General features: G+C 40.5%; 1 protein-coding gene across 1 annotated transcript in view; it reads right to left on the bottom strand.

The window, feature by feature from the left end:
• The window catches only part of LOC146005785 (uncharacterized), a 144,600-nt gene that overhangs the window by 109,214 nt on the left and 15,588 nt on the right, over window positions 1-19,798 (bottom strand). The window contains exons 4-5 of the mRNA XM_083145211.1: window positions 10,877-11,036; window positions 1,991-2,104 (exon numbers count right to left, since the gene is read on the bottom strand). Of these exons, the coding sequence (XP_083001337.1) occupies window positions 1,991-2,104; window positions 10,877-11,036 (274 nt within the window). The remainder of the gene's footprint in view (window positions 1-1,990; window positions 2,105-10,876; window positions 11,037-19,798) is intronic.

Genomic DNA, 19,798 nt, shown 5'->3' with positions numbered 1-19,798 from the left:
GCTCTTTAAAGATGAAGCTTTCAGGTACATTCCTGTGGTCAAATGTCAATCAATTTCTCCAATTTGTCTGCTATTTGCATGGTAAAGCAAAGATTTTATATAAACAAGCCCTTTCTTGAATTTCTTGGCATCCAAAGAGCATGCTTGTGTTCCACAAAAGGATTTACTGAGTGCTTTCATCAAAACATGTGCAGGAATAATCAGGTGTTTCAACCGTAAGAACTCATCACACTAAAATATTGTATAGTATAATACTTAATATTTGATGTGGGCTACTTTCATGTATTCTTCATATAAAGTTTTTGGCTGTTAGAACTATTTTTTCAAATATAATACATTTCACACAATAATTTAAAAAAAACCTATTAGAAAATAATTGTCCACTTCAAAAACATTGGATTAAAATGTATAAATAATATAATGAAACTAGCTCATTTGTCTGGCTTGTTCTTTATATATTCAGATGACAAAATAAGGCAAGTTTTTTTATGTAGAGCCTGTGCAAACACTAAATCTGTATCTCTGCTTTATGGGCTGTATTCAATGAGAAATATTCTCCGTGCATGGCGTGAGATTTTTTCTCTCGCCATGCACTCGCCCTGTTCCGGAGGGCTCGCTGCCACTCCTGCTCCCACTATTCAATGTGGTTAAGACTCGCCGCCACTCGCGGCGAGTCTTAACCCCTGCAGCGGACGAGTGTCCGTGGCAGGGAGCCGGGGGATGTGGCAGCCAGGGAGATTAAAGTCTCCCTGGCTGCCCCAGAACATATGTGGAAGGGAGGAGGGCTCCCCGGGACCCACGCAGCACAAGCTGCCCCCCCTATAGCCAGCGGGGGACCCAGTATTCACTGCACACGATCGTGCATATGTAATGATCGGGTGCAGTGAATAGATTTTTTGACACCAATATTAAAAAAAAAAACTATTTTAGTTTAAAGGTTCACATTCCAGTTCTCCATGAAAAGATGGAGAATTACTACACGGAGAGACACGGCGAAAATCACTTAAAAAGATGGCGAAAATATCATATTGAATAGGGTTGTTCACTTTTGGAGAGCAAAATGCGCCTTCCAACGCGAAAATAGCACAAACTCGCCATAAAACACAGCAAATTTTTCTCATTGAATACTGCCCTATGTGGCAATGAATATTCGTGGTGCCTGTGTCCATATTTAACTAACTGGGCCTCCAAAAGCCTTGCTGCTTTGCAATGGTTATCACCTCAATGCAGCTTAACCCAGCCAGCAAAGAGTTCCTGCAGCACTCCGTGAATGCATATTCAGATTTGACATGGAGGGGATCTTGTCAAGCCTCTCCAGCTTCGCAAAATCCAAATAAATGAGTATTGGGTAACATCATCTCACAGTCGGTCATCCAGTCAAGTCACCCAACTATACCCATGTACATAGGGCCATAGAGAGCAGAGCTGGGCTGGGGGTACTGTAAGGGCCATAACCTAATAGTAGAGGTATTGCACCACAAATTACACGGCGGTACATGGCTGCACATCACTAGAAACTGAACACTCCCTGAAATGTTGCAGTTGTCTTATTGCACACCTATGATGTCACAATTGAAATACGTGCCCGGCTGCATAATTTGGGAATGAAAATGTAAGGTTCTCCAATCTCAGGCAACAGAAAAGTAACCAAAACAAAAAATATAAGACAATTATTATGTAAACTATTGGGCATGTCTACTAAGGCACAGAGAGAGCTAAAGTAGATAGAGATAAAGTACATGCCAGTCAGCTCCTAACTCATAGCTCATATTTCAATCAGAGCCATTGAAGTTTGAAGCTGATTGGTTTGTACTTCATCTCCAACCCTTCTACCTCTCTCCGGGGCTTAGTACATCTGCCCCTGTGTCTTTAATGTAGAGTGAAGGTTCATAATGAGATGATTTCATTACATGACACAAAGTTTTTATTGACAGAATAAATTCTTGTAATAATGGCATCATGTGTTTCCCCATGTGTCAGATCTGCTTACCATCTGATTTATAATGTTTGTCGCTGTAGTATGAAGCAATCCAGGGCTGTCATCAGAGAGTGTTAGATTATGAGTGTATTTGGAGTCGGTGGCAATGTCCACCATACGATCAGCCTGGGAGGAAAATTAAAGTGTTAAAAGGAAAGTACTACACAGAAATTACACATTACAACTACACAGCAGAACTTCACATAATCTCCTGATTTATGGAAAATCTTTGCAGGTATATAAAATCAACTCATCTACATTAAGCAAATACAACAGAAAAAAATGGAAACAGATTTTTTTTATTAAATAAATAAGTAGATACTGAGATTGGAATTGGGAAATTAAATGATGCATGTTTCGCTGATTAGACTTGATGAGACTTGGTCACATTGATGACTATTATTGATCAATGTGACCAAGGCTCAATGACAAATCACACTTAATTTTATTTTCAGGCTCCAGTCAGTGTGGCAGTAATTGCTCCCGGGTGAATCCTCCTTGGTGGGGGTCCGGGGTGAGTTGTGCTATGCGGGGGAGATGGACTGTGGTGTGGAGGTAGTAAGGCTGTTGAGGGGGGGTTGCTGTGAAGAGACTGCAACTGATACCAGGGATAATCCGGTAAAATGGAAAATCCAGCGCAGTGTCATAAGGAAGGGGCATGGATTATCAGAGGTGTACCTGTGTTAAATAATATTATATAAATATACTGATATTGTTTCCACCCCTTTTAAGGCTTATACTGCTTTTACACCAAAATCCCAGGTCAGACTTTGTACACGTAACAATTCTGTGGTGAACCCGCTTTAGATACATTTTCACGGCACAGCGACCAGGATATTGCTGTATCAGCCCATTTACACTGAACCTGAGTAAGCCCTGCTTGGTTCTATGGATGTCATCAAAAATTGCCTTTTTGTAAGGGCTGGAAAGGATGAGGTTACAAAAGAGGGGGGTGGGGACTGCTGAAAGCATTGCATCAAGCATTGCAGCAAAGATGGCCGATGGAGTAGCTGAGTCTATCCCGGATTTCCTGGATGGTTTCAGCTTTCTGCTCTACTATTATGTAACAAAGACATGGGTCATGGTGTTGTTCTGCAGGGAGTTGTTCTGCAAAGTGCATCGCAGGGTGCTACAGGGGTGGATCAGGCTGTGGTGCATGCAGCAAGCTCTATTTTACCGCCACTGTGCGCTGTCTGTGGGACACTTACAGAGGACATCATCCACCAGCGCCCCCAGAAGCTCCAATCATTGTCTCTCTTCAAAAGCAGGGTCAAATATCACTTTGACTTGACTTTTCACACTGCCACAGAACCCGGGTTTTTGCCGCGTTCAACCAGAAACATTTCTCGAGTTCAATTGCCAGGGCACAGGACCTGGGATCTTTTTCAATGGATCTCTCAAACTGAGCAAAACCCAGATTGACCCACTTATAATAACCTGGGATATATGTTTATTTCAAGAAATTTGTGTGTATTATATATACACACACACACGGCATAATTTTGCTCTTACTTTAAGCTAAATTGAATAAACAGACCCCCCCCCACACACACACACACACACACACACACACACACATTTTCACTACTATAAAGACATATGACTTATGTGACTCTGTTATTTCTTTATCTAAAATGTAATTACTATTATTATTATTCAAATATAAAATGATATATTAATGTAATGTATTATCTAAATGTGTGCCCCCTACCAATACAATAAATAAAGGGTCTTTTGATTTTTTTGCTCAATGCTAACTGCTCTGGTACACTGCTCAGATAACCCCATAGTAGGACACAACTTCACATCTACCGTAATTACATTTTCTCACATTGAGGCTTTTATTTCTTCATCATGTGACCATCCTTCTATTCTTCCTTATTTTAACGCCTCTGAAGCTATTAATGGCAGACATTGTCCTTTTATAGTATTCCTACAACTCAACTATAGGCTCTCTTTATTAGAATGATTGAAGACAAAGGGGCTTATGTTGCAAAGGGATATTGAGTAGTTGGGGTTTACCCATAAAAGGAAACACAGCATAACATGTAATCATTTACATTGAACACTTCCAGGTCAGTGTTGTGGGTTTGGAATGATATGTTCAGCCTGAGCAACTGGATGATTGCCTGCTACCATTATGTATAGAAATATATAGTTAACACAAATTTGCAACCATTTATTCTTTACAGGACTGGACAAACCTTATACATTGTTTTCTGAGGCCAAACCGAGGAGCTTTGTTCCTTCGCTGTTAGTTGCCTCAAATGTTTATAGAAAAAAAAAAAACTCACTTTCCTGCTTTTGAGGTTACATGAATGATGTTTGTGGGTGTATTGGCAGTCTCCATATGAAAAAGAATGTATTGGTTATACCACCATTAACTCGGAAAAAGTAATTGCTGTTCTATATCCAACTTTAACTGTCTGGGATACAGTTCTTAGACCCAAAACTGCAAAATATTCGGGACCAAATAAGTTGGCGCGTGAACACTGTTTCCATTTGTAAAGAGCAATGGGATTTGCGGCTCAATATGGGAACCTGTTAATGAATAATAAATACAGATGTAGCCACACGTCGCCGTATAGCTGGCACCACAAGTGTGCTTGCAACTAAGACATCAGTAAAATCTATGGGCAATCGTTGAGTGCGACTATTCGCAGCCCGGTACCCCATGCAGCATGCAGAAATAATGTGGCTACATCTGTATATGGTATACGAGGGGGTAACAAAAGGAAAAAGTATTTAATTAATAAAAAAATGTGTATTTATTTGTTTATCATAAAACTGCAGTTATCTTGAATCAATACATTTGTCCAAATGTTTTTTCCATTGATCAAAACTTTTTTACTCATCATTGTTGATGCCTTTTATCATTTTTGGTTTCACCTCTTCAATATCGCAAAATGCTTTCCAAGTAAGGTCTCTATTCTTCCAACGAAATAAAAAAAAAATTGTTCGGGGCAAGATTGAGTGTATACATTGGGCGAAGAAAAGGTGTCATGCCATTTTTAGTTAAAAAATTCACAGTGCTGTGTGGGCCGATGTGTTGTCATGATGGAAGAATCGCCATGTTTTGCTGCAACAGGTTTCATGCCTTAATTAAAATTCACTAACAGAAACTCAATGAAATCCCAGTCAACTCCATGAATTCATGAATGTTCTATGGCAATCTTCCAGAATTCCTTACTGAATTTTCATCATATTTTCATCAGTTCGGGGGTTCGAATGACGTCCACAACAAGGTTGATTGTCAATAGACATTGATTATATCTAAATTTTTAACAACGTTTCAGGGTTTTACCCCATTTGTCAAGGTGTACAGTGATATATATACACACTTATAGGGTTCCAGCACTCTCTTTATCAAAAAATTTACAGGCTGGGTTCCCGCATGAAGATAATAACATAATATCCACCAGAATGCAGCACTCCAACAAAAAGTCCCTTTTCGTGTGATATACAGTATATATAGGAATAATAGTCTGGAAACCAGCACATTCAATTCAATTGGAAAAACTTTATAAGCAATAGAAAAAAAAAAACATTTCCATGCAGGGAAAAAAGTCTTTAGTGGACAATTATGAGGAAGACAACATAAGTCCATCACAGGTAAAAGATACTTATGTAAACAGTGAATATCTGCAACAAGCCGTGGTTGTCCGTAGTGGGTTATCATGCCCGACGGCCGTTTCGGTGGGGTCACTATCACTATTCCCAATCACTATTAACATGACTTTCATCGGGCTGCTCCCACCCTATGGAATGCCCTTCCCACGTAATAAGACTCACCACTAGCCTTCAAACTTTCAAACTTTTCCTGAAAACTCACCTCTTCATGCAAGCCTATCATATTTATTTTCAACATGCATAACCCTCTGAGGCACTAATATATCAAATAGCTTTTCTTCTGGACTTGCAACTTGGCGAGACTACTATGTTATTACTGGCCAGTCTGTCCTTGCATTTCACTCATATGTTGCAAGCTTGCAGCAGGGCCTCCAAGTCTGTCTGTTGTTACCCAGTTTGTTTTATCACTGTCTACAATTGTAAAGCGCAACAGAATCTACTGTGCTATATAAGAAACTGTAAATAAATAAATATATTATCTTACACTTACACTGTCATATATACGATTACTTGCCTGTGCGGCAAGTGTTATATACCAAGTGCTACTCTTTCTTTCCTTGAAAAAGCCGCTGAGACCGTTACCGGAGGCGGGGAAACGCGTTGGATATTTACAATTCTTTCTGCACTACAGGGAATACCATGCAGGCTTACCATCAGCCCACCAGCCCAAAGGTGACTCCAGATATAGTTGGACCAAGACAGGTGATTCAGCACCATCCACTGGGAGACCAGAGGAATTACAGGTGGCAGCTGTAAGGTACCCCAAATGCAATATTGTCTGGCCAGACATTAAAACCTGGACAGTTATATCTACTAATCCATACAAAGACTGTTATCTAACCAGTATTCTAACCACAACTAACATACTAATGTGACCGTGACAAGCTAAAGGGAAGCAAAATCTATTTGGTTTTAAACCTATTAATCCGACACGACCGGTTGTGCAAATAATCTTTTATATAACCCCCCCCCCCCTTTTTCTATGTAACATCATTGTATATTTTTTTTCTTTCTTTTTCCTAAATTGTGTTTTAATTTTCTGTGTATGTTTTATATGTGTTTTTTATTGGTACATGAATAAATTGCATGTACTATTTCCCCCTTTATTGCGCAGTTCTACTCTGTGTGTTATATACCTGTAGGAAAAACACAGAGAACGTTTAAAGAGAGCATGGCACTCCATAGAAGTGCCATACGCTCTGCTTTAGTAAAAAGGTTAGGAGAATAACCCGTGGCCAAACATTTCTTAAATCACTAACATAATCTGGCCTCTTTAAGATATCTAAAGGGAAATGTCTAAGGTAGACAAAGGAAGAACAAAATAGGTTTTTGGGGCACACTTATAGTATGATAGATAGTGAAAGAATGAGAGGTGAGTGAGTTGAAAATGTAACTGGGGTCAGCTCACTTTGCCCTGTTGTCTGGCCCTGCCTACATCGCTAAAGGAGACATCCGGGCAGAATGGTGGGAAAACCGGCTATCTCAGAGCAGGTCCATCCGTCTGTGGCTTGACTATTTCAAATGATGCCCCGGTTTGTGACTCATGAGCCAATCGGAGCTTGGGGCCCAGCAGCCAATCAAGAGCCACTGATGCCTGATTGGCTGCCGGGCCACGAGTTCCGATTCACTAGCGAGTTGTGAGCTGGCGCATCATTGAATTGTTCAATTGTTCATTGAAATGAAATGTTTTCCATGCACATGGGTGGGATTTTGCCCGGTCAGGGCGGCACGGGGTGGAGTTTACTTGTGCTGGGCTCTGAATATACGCAGCCCAGCAATTAGTTCTGCATCAGGCACCAAGAACAGGAATAAAATGGCCCCTGCTCCCACCCTTGGAATTCAAACCCAGCCCATTATGTAAATAGCCTTATAATGAAAGATTTTCAGCAAAGTCTTTTGCCTCCTTAAAATATCTCGCTCTTTGGGGAAAATAGCTCAGTGTGTACGAACTACTTTGGTGATAGCTGTATCTATCACAGATTTTGGCAAAGTCTTTTGAAATGAAAATCTTCAAGTGTGTATGGGCCTTTAAAGGGGTACATACATAATAAAACACATTAAACTTCTGTCACTTGCTTTAACTTTATTATTTTTTCTGAAAACTATCCTGGTTAATATTACTGCACTAACTGTCACAACAGTGGGGAAACAGTGACGGAGTGCCTCTCTCATCCTTCATCTGATGTAATATTTATATGATTTTGGACAGCAGAAGGTTCTGCCATTTGCAGTAATCACACCTATCTAAAGATCTTTAGATGGGATTTCTCTCCCCCTCCTAATATTTGGGAGACTCAATTAATTTTTAGAAGAACCTTGATTATACCCCTGATGAAGTCACTATAGACGAAACGTGTTGGTTTTCTCTCTTACTGTTTTACCTGTGACAAATAAGAAGGACTAAATAAACAAGTCTTTGGATGAAAACCTCTGGTCTGCTTCACTGAACATTTGGATCACCATATATATGGACCTTATTTATTATATATATATATATATATATACAGAAACAATACCACTGCGCAAAACTTCAAAATCAAATATGTATGCTTCCCACGTAGTGTGCAGCTATTCTCCAGGACTCAACCAGGGTCCAGCGAAGGTAATGTATGCAAAAGAAGGGAGAAGCGCACAATGAGCAAGGTACAACACAGTTCCTTTACTGATAATATATGCTCACATACATGTGGGTTAGGATATAACAGCTTGCCAAGCTTGTGGTGTGATGTAGGAACGGACCAGTTCACAGGACATGGGCGCAAGCGTGGAGACCGGCGTTATTTCAGCGTGAGAGGCTGTCTGAGACCGAGTAGCCCTTGCGCCCATGTCCTGTGAACTGGTCCATTCTTACATCACACCACAAGCTTGGCAAGCTGTTATATCCTAACCCACATGTATGTTAGCATATATTATCAGTAAAGGAACTGTGTTGTACCTTGCTCATTGTGTGCTTCTCCCTTCTTTTGCATATATATATATATATATATATATCGAAAAATAGGGGGAGTGTGGTCCCTTTTCTGCGCTGGTATATGAGCTGCACTTCTACTGTACCTAGCTGTTAATATAGGTACCAAGTGGGAAAGATGGAAGGAAGAAGAAGTAGATGTGCGCTCTGTCTAGTTCACGACTTCTGTACATTTACAATGTACAGAAGTCGTGAACTAGACAGAGCGCACATCTACTTCTTCTTCCTTCTATATATATATATATATATATATATATATATATATATATATATATATATATAATGATTCCAATAGGCGGCACCCAGCGGATTTAAGACAGCCAATATTAATGCGCAGACACCAATTCGTGCAAGCTTTCGGGTACTTTATTCCCCTTCTTCAGGCGGCATACAAAGAATACATATAAAATACAATCACATAGTGCTCACCTTTTATACCGTACATGTGTTAGTAGCGTGTAGCTCGGGGCAGGCATGACTTCCGGACGCTGTAACACGGAGAACTTCCGGGTGATCCCCGTCAGTTACTTCCGGGCAGCGACACGGCTTCTCGTTGCCATGACAACCCGGCCGCATATACTACAGAAAAAAACAACAATAAAATACAAAAATAAACAAGACATAATACAGATATGTACAAATACATTCAAGATAAGGTCAGCCTTAAAAGGCAAACCATCTGACCAACCTCTAGTTAGACATTTCTTTGAGGCCAAACATAATATGGCTAATTTTCGTCATATCATCATTGACCATGTACCTGCTAATAAAAGACGTGGAGATAGACATAAGCAATTATTGAGATTAGAATCTAAATGGATTTTCACTCTGGATACCGTTAAACCTAGAGGCCTCAATGACCACCTTAATTTAAATATCTTCCTTAGTTGAATTAAGACTGAAGCCTTTTTGTAAAGCCATTTGCATAGCTGCATAGTCAATGTTGAATTATATGTATCAATTCGCTTTTTAGACATGCATTGATTAATTACTATCAGTATGATTATTTCCATGCCGCTATATCTTGAATGTATTTGTACATATCTGTATTATGTCTTGTTTATTTTTGTATTTTATTGTTGTTTTTTTCTGTAGTATATGCGGCCGGGTTGTCATGGCAATGAGAAGCCGTGTCGCTGCCCGGAAGTAACTGACGGGGATCACCCGGAAGTTCTCCGTGTTACAGCGTCCGGAAGTCATGCCTGCCCCGAGCTACACGCTACTAACACATGTACGGTATAAAAGGTGAGCACTATGTGATTGTATTTTATATATATTCTTTGTATGCCGCCTGAAGAAGGGGAATAAAGTACCCGAAAGCTTGCACGAATTGGTGTCTAGCGCATTATTATTGGCTGTCTTAAATCCGCTGGGTGCCGCCTATTGGAATCATTCTATATCTACACTCTGGCTTGGCACCACGGTAGCTGACTTGCCCATCAGGGATCAGGAGGGTGCTGGCTCAATCGTGACTATATAAAGATATATATATATATCTATATATATATAGATAGATAGATAGATACACACTTACACACACACTCACACACATACACTGAGATGTTCATGCAGTATGATATGTCATAGTTCTAAGAATGCAGCATAATAAAACATATGTACTGTATAGAATAAAAGCACCTAGTGATACCACATTAATGCACCCTACATACAATAGAAAACCCCCATATACACCAGCCAGTGTCTTCAACTATAAGTAGTATGACAAATCAAGGGTATGGTCAAAATGCATATCTTTATAAACAAAAAAATTAATTATCTAAATTAACGCATTACCATTAGGATGACAGAAGTTTTAGATATTATAATTTTTCTTTTTAATATTTTACAATTACATTCTTAGTTTGCAATATGTTATATTTTAAAGATTATTGTTCACATAAGAAAACATTGAATCTGGTACCTCAACAGTTTTTTGGGGGATGTCAAATCTATAGAAACAAACTAAGCAGCCATGTTCATCCATACACCTACTCCATTGGGTAACTATCCTCTAATAGAGTATCAATGTATACCTTGAGTGTGCAGTACCCTCCCCCCCCCAGGCAATAGAGACCAAAGCAGATTTTCCCTGTGCTCCAGTTGAACCCTGAGCAATAAATCTGATTGGATGTTATTGGCAAGACTTTTCCCTGTCCTTTTTATAAGGTTTGAAAAACCCCATCAGAATATGACACAGGTGGTGAAATAGGCAAGGTGACTCAGGCACTTGAAAAATATGATCTTAAATATGTTAATCCACATTTTATCAAGCTCCTCTTATTTGTATTAAGCAGATTTACCATGTGATTGGGAGTCACTGCCACGCTGAATATCTTCAGATTTATGGATTTGGCTTCAGTCAGTGCATGATGCATTCCCCCACACCGTTCCTTGTAGCCATCATTGAGATGTCCATCTGTCACTACCACCATGAACTTGTTTCCCTTCCGGTTGGCTCCACTAAGGTTGTGATACCGAGAAAGGTTAGAACGGAGAATTATATTAAGGCATTTGAACCCATACATCATGTAAGACATAATTATAGAGTGTAAAAAAGCAAGGCAGGTGGAAAACACAAGTACTGTAACATGTAGGGGGGGGGGGGGGGGAGTTTTCAATCTGGATTTCCGACTGTCGAAACGTCCCGACAGTCGGATATTCCGGGCTGTTTTCACTCAGCTCAACTGTAACTCGATACCCGGAATTCAATGTTCTGGCTGTTGAACGGTCGGAAAGTGGGTGTGTCAGTGAAAACATCTGTTGCCGTTTCCGACAAAACAGATTGGATCTGTTTTGTCGTAGTATGCCTTCAATGCTGTCGGAAATTGTACCATTGAATAGTCGGTGGTTGCTATTTCCCCTGTTGGATATAGTGGCCGCCATTGAATACCACCCATAGAATCCCTAAGACAAACAAGGCATGCATCTGTCCATGCTATTTCCACTGTTTCCTCAAATAGACATTTACGTAAACAAAATTACGCTATGACCACTGCTCTTGAAAGTTGTTTGTATATTATATAAATAGGGTTACTCTAATTTAATTAGAGCAACATTCCTGGATATAAACCTTCTTCTTCTGCCGATTTTTTTAGACAACAAAATATCATTTGCACTTCACATGTCCACCTTGATGCATGAGCAAACACATCTATTATTTCCACTTAGTTCTACTTGCTTGATTCTTCAATTAAACATTTGTGTCCATGCTTAAACATTTGTTTCCTTTCTACTATTGTGGTAGTCCTGGATTAAAAGAAAACCAATCTAAATAAAAAAGAAATACAAGCCCTCAGAAGACTTACCAAGGACACTTCCTTGGTTATCAAAGAGGCAGATAAAGGGGGTGGGATTGTCGTCCAGGACAGGTCAGAATACGTGAAGGAGGCATTTCGCCAATTAAAAGACCAACGTTTCTACACTGTCTTGGACAACAATCCCACCCAAAAATTCGGCTTCAACCTGCTGAAATTACTTAAAGAAGCAGAAATAGACGGAGTCATTTCCAGGGAGGAACTCCGTTTCCTGTATAATGAACACCCCACCACACCTATTTATTATCATTTACCCAAAATACACAAAACCCTCACTTCACCTCCTGGGCGCCCTATAATTTCTGGTATTCAGTCACTTTCATCCAACTTATCGTTTTATGTTGATTCACACCTGCAACCACGTGTCTCTACCCTCAGGTCCCATGTAAAGGACACTATTCATTTTTTACAACTAATAAAAGATATACAATGGAAGTATACATATTCTTTCCTAACGCTAGACGTTACTAGCCTATATTCGAATATTCCGCATGAAACTGGAATACAGGTAATTGCGCGAAGACTATCTGAGGATGGTGACCTGGGGGAGAGACACCAACGGTTTATCATGGATTCTATTTCTTATATATTACGTCACAATTATTTTCTTTTTCACGACACCTTTTATTTACAGATAATGGGAACGGCCATGGGGACCAGGTTCGCCCCTACCTACGCAAACCTATATATGGGGGAGGTAGAACAGCATTACATCTGGGGGGGCGGGTTCGGGGCGAACCTGGTCCTCTATGGCCGTTACATTGATGATTTATTTATTATTTGGGATGGGGACCACACCTCTGCACTTTCATTTGTTGAGCACCTTAACTCAAACACTTATAATTTACAGTTCACCCATCACCTCGACAGGAAACGGACTACCTTCCTGGATCTGACCATTGAGGCAGAAGGTTCCAGTATAATCACATCCAATTATATAAAAGAAGTGGGCACCAATGCCTACTTGCACTATGATAGCACTCAATACCCACCCTGGAAAAAGGGGATCCCAAAAGGCCAAATAATGCGATTATATCGCAATTGCACCAATAAGGAAACGTTTGAAAAACAAGCAAAAGACATGCTTCACTCATTTTCCCAGAGAGGATACCCAAAAGAAATAACAACAAAAGCCTATGAAGAAGTATTGTCCCTAGATAGGGAAACACTACTACAAACCAAACCAAAACAGCCCCCAGAAAAGAATCAACATATTACATTCATATCCACCTACAATAGTCATTCAAATGAAATTAAGAGAATAATAGGAAAAAACTATAAAATACAAAAACAAGATCACCTCCTAGTGGATGTAATTCCCCCTAAACCACTGTTTGTGTTTAAGAACAACAAAACGATTAAAAACTCCCTAGCCCCCAGTTTCTTGAAACCAATAACAACCCCACCTGAAGAGACAAGCCCAAGCACCTGGCTTGGAGGCCAACCAAAAGGCTTTTTTAGGTGTGGTGCAACAAGATGCATAACATGTCAGCATATAGAACTTAGGACATGCCACTCCATAGAAGATAAAGAAGGTAAACTACTGAGGAAGAGAGGGATCTAGGTGTCACTATTTCAGGGGACTTAAAAGCAGGTAGGCAATGTATCAAAGCAATGAAGAAGGCAAGTCAGATGCTTGGTTGCATAGGGAGAGGTATCAGCAGTAGAAAGAAAGAAGTAATAATGCCACTGTATAGGTCATTGGTACGACCTCACCTAGAGTATTGTGTTCAGTTCTGGAGGCCATATCTCCAGAAGGATATAAATACATTAGAGACTGTACAAAGAAGAGCAACTAAAATGGTGCATGGCCTACATCACAAAACGTACCAGGAAAGACTAAAAGATCTTAATATGTATACTTTAGAGCAGAGAAGGGAAAGGGGGGACATGATAGAAACTTTCAAATACAGTATATGAAGGGCTTTAACAAGGTACAGGTGGGAGACATTCTTCACAGGAAGAGGAGCAACAGAACACGAGGACATGCACTGAAACTAGAGGGAGGAAGATTCAGGGGAAATGTGAGGAAGAATTTTTTCACAGAAAGAGTAGTAGATAAGTGGAATAGCCTCCCAACAGAGGTGGTAGACGCAAATACAGTAGTACAATTTAAATATGCTTGGGATAAGCATATTGATATCCTTACAAAAAAATAAGGATCAAATATGGTTTGAGGTAACATGTTTAAAAAAAGGGGTAGACTAGATGGGCCAAGTGGTTCTTATCTGCCGTCAAATTCTATGTTTCTATGTTTCTATGTTTCTATATAAAGATCAATAGCTTCATTAATTGTAACACCAGCTATACCATTTACATGTTAACCTGTGAGTGCAAACTCACCAATATAGGACGCACCACAAGGAAAATTAAAATCCGCTTCCTTGAGCATAGAAGGAATATAATGAAGCACGTCCAAACACACAGTGTCTCCCGCCACTTCCATGAGTTTCATGGAGGAGACCCCAAGAGTCTCAGACTGGTGGGTCTAGAACACGTCACAAGAACTGCACGTGGAGGAGATAGGTACAAGACTTTGTGCCGACAAGAGGTGTACTGGATGTACAGAATGGATTCCATACACCCAGGGGGGCTAAACAAAGCCGTGGAACTAAATACAGTAATTTAGGGATTACATACTGTACACTATATAAATAAGCCATGGAAAACAAATATGTGGATTTATCCTTCTGTATGTGGATGTATCCTTCTTTAATATAAATGTCTCCCTCTATCAGCTTTAGTGGAGAATAGTGTATATATATTATTTTAACATAAAAAAACTGTGTAACTAATCATAAATCCCTTTATTATCCACTGAACCTCTCCCTCCATTTCTCCATGTCCCCTCTCCTCTCCATCTCCCCTTCCCTACTGCTCCCCTCCGTTCTGATAACCCCCAGAATGAAGAAATATCTGAGGAGTTCCACTCCTTACCAAAAATACAAAATACATTATGTCATAACTATCACAATAAAGCTGTCATTATACAATTTTGTATGCCAACCTATGTACAGCATTGTACTCATATAGCTATACAAAATAAATATTCATGTGTCTCTCTACCAGATAATGGAAATATAAATCTGCCTATATATGCCGACATCAGGGACTTCATAATGTCATCTTTTTCCTATACATTCACGGCGACCTAATTATTGTGTACTACATATCACTATTTAACAGTGTCTATGTTTTGATATTATGTATATATTGTTTAACTTCATATTTCACCCGTATCTCATATAATTTGTCATCTGACCTTAATGGCCCATTTGCATATCTCTGCTCATGTACACATACGTTATAAATTAACATATCGATTTATTATGATGAAATGCTTTATTAAGCACTCTTATAGGCACAAATTAATCCTATCTTTTCAGTATATCTGATGTATTTGATGTATTGACACTGATCTATGTGCCATTGTAACACTGCATACAGTATGCGCCCCAAGAATATGAACCACCAAAAAGCGCAACTAAACTCACTATAGGAACGATTGCTGCATAGGCACTAATCTTCCGGCTATAAAGGATCTGTACTATGAGTAACACCCGGGGAAATACCGTGTTTCCCCGATAATTAGACCTACCCCGATAATAAGCCCTACCCCAGATTTGGAACATTTGCCCAAAATAAGCCCTCCCCCGAAAATAAGGCCTATGAATTTTCCCATAGATTTTATTAAAGTTATTAAAATGTAGCCCTGCTCAGCCCCGCTCAACTCTCCTGTACCTGTACGATAATACCGCGGCTCCCGTTCCCAGGGATGCATTGCGGTAGGTGCGGCATGACGTCACGCCGCGCACATCACGCGGCTGCTGAACAGTACAGCCTGTACAGCACACAGCGCCGACAGCACACAGGGGCCATCAATACAGATCTGGCTGTCTCGGTAAGCAAACAGAGGTTTGGGGCCATCAAGAATGTGGGGGCATGTGGAAAGGTTTAGGGCCATCAAGAATGTGGGGGCATGTGGAAAGGTTTGGGGCCATCAAGAATGTGGGGTCTATTAAAATAAGCCCTCCCCCCAAAATAAGACCTATGGTCTTTTTTTAGAGGAAAAAAGAAATAAGACAGTGTCTTATTATCGGGGAAACACGGTAGCTAGTTGCGCCGCAACAAACCCGGAAGTACAGATTCGGCCATTTTTAATAAGGGCACAAACCGCCCACATACTGACATCCTGTATACAATATTGGTGGAACGCATATGCGGTTCTCCAATCCGGAAGTGATGGCACCGGATATCCGGAAACGGATCCCTTTAGTAAGTTATGCTCTTCTTCTGATTTTATATGCTTTACACTGCTCGTTTTATGAATTAGGAAACTTAGGAAGGTTTAGTTTTGTCTCCTATTCTTAGTAACTTAAGAAGTAACGTATAATGGTTTAATTATAAGAGTCTTTCAATCAATGTGCAACAGGTGCTAATTGTTTTCCCCTCCCACTGAGGGTACATAAACCCTGCTAGTGAACATCACAGGTATCACCTTGACAAAGCTTATAGCGAAACGCGTTGGTGAAGGGGAGCAGGGACACCCCTAATCTACAGACGCTCCATACACCTTTATCCTGAAACCGGACCAGCCTCCAGAACCTCCTCCTTCCTTGAACCAAGTGGCAATACCATCAGGCCCACCAGGTTGCAGGGTTGTAAATCTTGCTGGTTGCTGGAAGCGATGCCCACGGAGAGAGAGGCGGCAGAAGCGTGGAAAGAGGTCTGGAGTGAGATGTAGACTTCAGTTGTGCCCACTAAGATCCCCCCTGCCTAGCCTGTTTATGGCAAATGTTCAATCACTGCCAAGTAAATTGGATGACATTGAAATGGAGGTGGCTAGCAAGTCACACCTGAGGAACTGCTCTATTACAGTTTTTACCGAGACATGGTTAAATAATAATATTCCCGATACGGCGCTGGACTTTATGGACAGAGCATTGTTTAGGGCTGATCGAACCCGCGAGTCGGGGAAAAGTAAGGGAGGGGGTGTTTGCATCTATGTTAACAAAAATGGTGCTCAGACTCTGTTGCTATTGGATCCTATTGTTCGGTGGATGTGGAATATTTAATGGTCAAATGTAGACCTTATTATCTGCCTAGGGAATTTTCGGTGGTAATAGTTATGGCCGTTTATATATGTCCTCAGGCAGGTGTAGCATGTGCACTTGGCACCCTATATGAGACCCTGGCCGATATGCAGGCTAAATATGTGGATGCTGTTTTTATTGTTGCTGGCGACTTTAACCAGTGTGACTTAAAATCAGTACTTAGGAAATTTTCTTAGAATGTCTTTGTCCCAACAAGGGGCGGGAATATCTTGGACCAAGTATATACGAATGTGGAGCATGCATACGAGGCCGTTGTTTGCCCACATATTGGAAGATCAGATCATGTTTCCCTATTTATGTTACCTAAGTACAAACCACTGGTTAAACGAGTCAGACCAAGTAGGAAAGATGCTACTGTATGGCCGGAAAATGCAATAGAAAGGTTACAGGATACTCTAACCTTTACTGATTGGGAGTTGTTTATCAGGGAGTCCACGATAGGCGAGGATATTGATGTGGATCTACTAGCAACTATGGTTCTGGGCTACATAAATTGTAGCATAGAGAGCATCACTGTTAAACGCAGGATTAGAACTTTTGCCAATAACAAGCCCTGGTGGAATTCTACGATACGCTCACTAATAAAAATTAGAGATAACGCCTTTAAAATGGGTGATAGTGAGGCTTATAAATCAGCTAGGACCAATTTAAGGATAGGGATCAGGCAGGCTAAGAGAGAATTTTCGGGTAGGATGGAAGCCAGATTCAGAGAATGCTACGATTCTAAAGATATGCGGCAGGGGTTGCAGGAGATTACAAACTATAAACCGAAAAAAACAGAGCCCCTAGACGCAAATAGAATCCTGGTGGAAGATCTAAATGATTTTTATACTAGATTTGATAAAAATAACATGTCCACTGTAAGCATGATTATAAATAGACCAGATGAAGTACAAATTGTACTAGACGAGCTGGAAGTTAGGAAGTGCCTACAGGGTGTTGCCCTGGGGAAGGCAGCTGGCCCGGATGGGATACCAGGGAAGGTCCTTAGAGGGTGTAGTGAGCAGCTGGCATGGATCTTTACATTGCTGTTTAATTGTTCGCTACAGACTTGTGTTGTCCCGAAATGTCTCAAGGCTATGACGATAATCCCAATACCAAAGAAAAATCCCCCGAAGGGTCTAGATGATTATCGTCCCATCGCCTTAACATCATTGGTGATGAAATGCTTTGAGCGTTTGGTTTTGGGACACATAAAGTCTCATTTTGCTGCAAATTTTGACCCATTCCAGTTTGCCTATAGAGAAAATAGGTCTACGGATGATGCTATTCTGCTGGTTCTGCACCAAACGTTGGGCCATCTTGAAAAGAGGGACTCCTATGTTAGAATTTTATTTGTGGATTTTAGTTCTGCTTTTAATACCATTATTCCTACTTCGTTGGTTTCCAAACTTTTTAATTTGGGGTTAAATGGGTATCTGTGTAATTGGATCCTACAATTTTTAGTGAATAGACCACAGGTAGTGAAGCTCGGAAAACATATCTCCGGCGAGGTCATGGTTAGTACAGGCGTACCACAGGGCTGTGTCCTGAGCCCGTTGTTATATTCTTTGTTCACGCATGATTGCGTGTCAACTTCAGAATCCGTGCAGATGGTGAAGTTTGCGGACGACACCGCTGTGGTTGGCCTGATAACAAATGACGACGAGGTAGCGTATAGGTCTGAGGTTTGCAGACTGTTTGAATGGAGTAGGCAAAATTGTCTGCACCTTAACACAAATAAGACCAAGGAGATGAAAATAGATTTTAGGCGAGGCTGTGGTAGGCCAATACTTCCCATTTTTATTGAGAATAAGCCTATTGAGGAGGTGCAGGTTTTTAAATTTTTGGGGCTACTCATTTCAAATGATCTTACGTGGTCTTTAAACTCTACCACGGTGGTTAAGAAAGCTCAGCAACGGCTTTTCTTTTTGAGAAAACTTAAAGCTGTATGCTCCGACATTAACACACTAGCTAGATTCTATAGAGGCATTGTGGAGAGTGTCTTAACTTACGGAATCATAGTTTGGTTCGGGAGCTGCACCGTGGCTGAGAGGACCGCGTTAGATCGTGTGATTAAAATTGCAGGCAGAATTATAGGGGTGTCTTTACCATGCGCCCATGACTTATACAAAAATAGATTGCTAAAGAAGGCAAATTGTATTTTAGCAGATCCCAGCCATCCAGAATACAAGGCTTTTGAAGTTTTGCCATCGCAAAAACGATATCGCAGTATTTCGGCACGTACAAAGCGTATGACAAATAGTTTCTTTCCTACTGCTGTTCGTATGCTAAATGCTGTTAAGTGACATGGGAATTGCCCTAAATGTTTTTCCTTTGTGTAGGTTTTTGTATTTAAGTTTTGTTGACGGTGCATTGTTGTGATGTATTGTTAATAACAATAAAGTATTCTTATCTTATCTTATCTAGAGCACCCCACATCATCAGGAGCTCCCTGGTCAGGAGATCAACATCTCTCCTATCAAGGAAACCAAGTGGTAACAACATCAAGCCCACCAGGTAGAGCACCCCCCAACATCGGGAGCTCCCTGGTTTGGAGACCAATAGCTCCTCCAACACCTATTTTGCAATTGGCATTTCCTACAGGACAATTACCTGGAGGTAATATAGGAACGGACACAGGATATTATCACGACTGGACTGTGGGTGAATATCCCTGCTCTCTTTATCTACTTGTGATACCCCCCAATCTTTTTATTGCATTTTAATTATAGTTTTATATGTACCTTTTCTAAAATAAATGTTTTAAATACACCTGTTGCATGCCTTTTTAGCGAGTGCGGTCTCAAATCCC

This window comes from Crinia signifera, chromosome 5 (assembly GCF_055691185.1).
Source record: "Crinia signifera chromosome 5, ASM5569118v1, whole genome shotgun sequence".
Lineage (NCBI taxonomy): Eukaryota > Metazoa > Chordata > Amphibia > Anura > Myobatrachidae > Crinia > Crinia signifera.
This window is presented reverse-complemented; position numbering and strand designations above follow the sequence as displayed.